Source organism: Phoca vitulina, unplaced genomic scaffold, assembly GCF_004348235.1.
Source record: "Phoca vitulina isolate PV1807 unplaced genomic scaffold, GSC_HSeal_1.0 scaffold41, whole genome shotgun sequence".
In the NCBI taxonomy this organism is placed as follows: Eukaryota; Metazoa; Chordata; class Mammalia; order Carnivora; family Phocidae; genus Phoca; species Phoca vitulina.
Window position 1 is genome coordinate 10,524,963 of NW_022589744.1, and position 4,447 is coordinate 10,529,409.

Sequence of the window (4,447 nt, forward strand, 5' to 3'; positions counted from 1 at the left end):
CTCCAGGCAGCATCCACTGTGGAGATTCATTCCCCTGAGCCTCGGCCCCACCCTTTCCTTCCTCCTCCTCCCTCCTCCCACCACCCCACCTCTCTGCACTGACCGGCTCAGGCTCAGTCTCGACCGGCTCAGTCTCGACCGGCTCAGTCTCAGTGCTGCGGGAAGAATCGTAGGGCAAACCAACCCTTGGAGAGCTGGTGATGCTGGGAGGGAGCTGCAGGGACTCCCAGAAAAGCCACGAGGTGACCTAGGACTCAGGACCCAGGAGCATGACGCTTGAGGGGCGGGAGGCAGGTAAAGTATCCAGAACAAGGTGGGAGGGGAGAGGACAGTGGCAGGCAGGTGAGGGACAGGCGAGGAATCCAGAATTTTGAAGCTGATCACCAGTGAGAGGTGGGCGGGGAAACTAGGCTTAGCTGGGGTGGGGGAGGGGGACAACATGCGGGGGGGGGGGGGGGGGGGGGGGGGGGGGGGGGGGGGGGGCTTCAGCAGGAAATCAAAAGCTGGACCCTGAAACCTAAAGATCTAAAGTGTGGGCTGAGGGGTGCCTGGGTGGCTCAGTTGCTAAGTGTCTGCCTTTAGCTCAGGTCATGGTCCCAGGGTCCTGGGATCGAGCCCCGCATCGGGCTCCCTGAGCCTACTTCTCCCTCTCCCACCCCCCCACCCCGCTTGTGTTCCCTCTCTCGCTGTGTCTCTCTGTCAAATAAATAAATAAAATCTTTAAAAAAAAATAAATAAAATAAAGTGTGGGCTGAGAGGAGCAAGGACCAGAGTATGTGGTCACCTTACTTCTCTGGACTCAGTTTCCCCATCTGAAAACCAGGGCCATCCCAGCTCCAGTAGTGCTAACCTTAGAAAGAGGGCTGCTCTTTAGGGAAGAAGAGCAGGAAACCTAGTAGTGTCACCCCTTAGAGACGAGTTGGCTGTTGAGTAGAGCCGAGGGGCTCCTGTGAAGCACCGGGGGTGAGAATCACCCAGGCTGCTCGCTAAAAACACAGCTGCCCAAGCCCCACTCCGGACCCCGGCTCAGACTGCCTGCGGCGAGGCCCAGGAATCTGCATGCTCAAATGGGCGCCCCCCCCAGCCCCCTGACTATGCCATCCAGCCTGTTTCAGGGCCCTGCCTTCCAGGCAGAAGATGCACCTCGAGCAATGCAATGGAGAAATAGTGTCCATGGCAGCAAGAAATGCCACGGAGGACTTCTTCCCTTTAATGGGGGAGTCAGGGGTGGGGTGGGGTGGACCTGGCAATGGGGATTGCCATTTGCTGGGCCTGACCAGGGGATGTGCAGAGAATAGGGGGGAATAATGATCTCAGGGGCAGGGGCAGGCTGGAGAGAGACCTAAAACTCTAACCCGACCCTTGCTTCCTCCCTAGATGGTCCACCACGAGCGACCCTGATGCCCACAGCCAACGGCAGTGGGCCAAGCCAGGAGTTGGAAGGCCATTGGCCAGAAATCCCAGAGCGGTCCCCGTGTGTGGCTGGTGTCATCCCTGTCATCTACTACAGCATCCTGCTGGGCCTGGGGCTGCCTGGTGAGTGGGAAGCTGGGGTCTGGGAGTTGGGGATAGGCGGAAATGGGGGTCCTCCTTCGATGGGTGCCCCTGAGACCCAGAATCTTAGACTCCAGGACACTCTTTGACTTTATAGGGTGATCTGGGTCATTGGGGAGCAAAGCATCGTGGGGAGTAAAAGTGAGGGGCCAGGATTTGGGGTGCTCATGGCTAAAGCCAAGGTTTCACCAAAAGGGACAGCCCCCTCCACCCCCCTGGCAGTGGGCACTGTGCTAGGCTAAGTTCATGTAGGACTGCCTTCAGCTCGGTTGAAATCTTCCGCTACGGTCCACTGCTTCTGAGAGCAGCAGAGCTAGGGGACAGGTGGGGAAGTGGAGGCAGGAAAGGACAGATGGTCTCAGCCTTGGGGAATTACCCACCCCTGCCCGTGTGTAGGGCCTTGCCCCCGGGTGAAGTCAATGGCCTGTGGTGGACGGATGGACAGGGCAGGGCTGACCTGGTTAGTCTCCCTGATAAAGTGAGCTTTAAGAAGGGTCTGGAAAGAGGAAAAGAGAAGCCAGGGAGAGGAGAGGGATGAAGAGAAGACCTTGGAAACATAGTCTAAGCAGCCCTTCTAATGCCTCTGCCCTCTGTGACCTCTGTCGCCATCAGTCAACCTCCTGACCACAGTGGCCTTGACCCGGCTGGCCACCAGAACCAGGAAGCCGTCCTACTATTACCTTCTGGCTCTCACGGCCTCGGATATCGTCACCCAGGTGGTCATCGTGTTCGTGGGTTTCCTCCTGCAGGGGGCCATGCTGGCCCGGCAGGTGCCCCAGGCTGTGGTGCGCTCAGCTAACATCCTGGAGTTTGCCACCAACCATGCCTCAGTCTGGATTGCTGTCCTGCTCACAGTGGACCGCTACAGCGCCCTGTGCCACCCGCTGCGTCACCGGGCCGCCTCGTCCCCAGGCCGGACCCGCCGGGCCATCGCCACTGTCCTCGGCGCCGCCCTGTTGACGGGCATCCCCTTCTACTGGTGGCTGGATGTGTGGAGGGACGCGGACCCCCCCAGCATGCTGGACGAGGTCCTCAAGTGGGCTCACTGCCTCACGGTCTATTTTATCCCTTGTGGCATCTTCCTGGTCACCAACTTGGCCATTGTCTGCCGGCTGCGGAGGAAGAGCCAGAGTGGGCTGCGGCCCCGGGTGGGCAAGAGTACAGCCATCCTCCTGGGCGTCACCACCCTCTTCGCCCTCCTTTGGGCACCCCGGATCTTTGTCATGCTCTACCACCTGTATGTGGCCCCCGTCCACCGCGACTGGAGGGTCCACCTGGCCTTGGACGTGGCCAACATGGCCGCCATGCTCACCACGGCAGTCAACTTTGGCCTCTACTGCTTTGTCAGCAAGACTTTCCGGGCCACCATCCGAGAGGTCGTCCACGATGCCCACCTGCCCTGCACGCTGGGGTCACGGCCAGAGGGTACGGTGGTGGACCCTGCGCTAAAGCCTCCAGGACTTCCCAAAGGGGCAGAACGGTAGAGGCAGGGCCCAGCCAGGGTGCTTGGGGGCGGCTCGGGGCCGGACTTACTGCTGCCTTTGTGGTGTGCCCGCAAGACTTTATCAACACCCTACTTCGCCATCTGAGGGTGGGGCGGGGAAGGCTCCTTCCTGTGGGGGCGGCTCCCCAGGTGCGGGGGCGTCCAATTTATCCAACTCTCACATTAGCTTCACCAGCAGTTCCGACTTCCTGGCCCAAGGAGAGGGCTCTGCGAGGCACAGGCTAATAAAGTCAGCGGCTCCGGGCATTCCTCTGGGGGGGACATTTCACCTGGCACGTTATGAAGGCTGGATTAACGTGGGTTGGATGAATGAATGAAAGGCAAGATGGATGGGTGGATGGATGAATGGATGGGTGGACAGAGGGATAGGAATTATCTCCAGCCACCACCCCGCCCCCAGTCCCCCAGAGCCTACCTCTCACTCCCTGAGTCATCACTTCTCTGGCTTCCAGTGGCAAGGCCAGGATGAAAGGAAGCCATCAGTAGGATCTCAGGTATATTCGAGGCTGGGGGAAGCCATGAGTAAGGGGAGGGGGGCTTCTTGGGAAAAGGGGTGATCTTAAAGCAGATTAGGTGTCCCAGCCCTGGGGAGACACCACCCCTTGAGTCTCAAGCATCCTGCTTCCATTCCAGTTAACTCCCTGCCCTGAGGCCAGGTTCAGGGACCCAGAATAGCCCTAGGGTTTTCATTGTTGCCGCTGAGGAGACAGGAAGTGCCTCTCAGCCCTGGACTGGGGGGGGGGGGGGGGGGGGGGAGATGGGAAGGGAGGACTCAGCCCACTCCACTTGGGGGAGGGCCTCTTTCTCCACCACAGAAAGGAAGGCCCAGCAGATCAGGTCCCCGGGGCTCTGCCCGGCCCCTCCCAGCCTCTCCTGGGCCCCTCTCTCCGCCAGGGTGCCAGCCCAGAGAGGCAGCTGGGAGAGATTAGCAGATGGACCTCCCACCTGCTCTGGGCTTTGGGTAAACACATTAGCCGCCGCTTTCTGCTTCCCAGTCAGTCAGGCTGAGCTGACCTTTCCCCCTGACTGGGAGGTCCAGGCCGGGGCCCACCAGCACCCAACCCCTTAGTGGGATGGCCTAGCAGAAAGAGCCAGAAATGCACGGGGCACACCGTCAGTGCAAAATAAATGCTCGGCTTTCTTCTTCTCCCCAGAACAGGGGTGTCCAGGAGGGGACTTTCAGCCATACCCAAAAGGGGAAAAGGCAGGCCCTCCATCCTTTATCCGTAATTCTAAACTTTATCCGTAATTCTAAAGAGCTCTGAAAACCAAAACATTTGTCCCAGGTTTGCCACGGTCACATTTAGTGGCAAAACCTGACCCGACCTGAGGCAGGACGAGGGAGTGTGGACACAGTGGTTCCCTGCCGACTCTCTGCGGGCGTGGCTG

General features: G+C 59.5%; 1 protein-coding gene across 1 annotated transcript; it reads left to right on the forward strand.

Annotated features, from left to right (window-relative positions):
* Positions 1-209: 209 nt before the first annotated feature.
* Positions 210-3,107, forward strand: GPR142 (G protein-coupled receptor 142). The gene is made up of 3 exons (XM_032429806.1): positions 210-294; positions 1,378-1,536; positions 2,167-3,107. Exons 1-3 carry the CDS (start codon positions 270-272, stop codon positions 3,036-3,038), a joined length of 1,056 nt encoding a protein of 351 aa, XP_032285697.1. The 5' UTR covers positions 210-269; the 3' UTR covers positions 3,039-3,107.
* The last annotated feature ends 1,340 nt before the right edge of the window (positions 3,108-4,447 follow it).

Bases quoted from the DNA above. Each gene is read 5' to 3' on its own strand.
- GPR142 (XM_032429806.1), top strand. From the start codon at position 270: ATGACGCTTGAGGGGCGGGAGGCAG. The intron at 295-1,377 runs GTAAAGTATCCA...CTTCCTCCCTAG, and splicing joins GCTTGAGGGGCGGGAGGCAG to ATGGTCCACCACGAGCGACC. The intron at 1,537-2,166 runs GTGAGTGGGAAG...TGTCGCCATCAG, and splicing joins GCTGGGCCTGGGGCTGCCTG to TCAACCTCCTGACCACAGTG.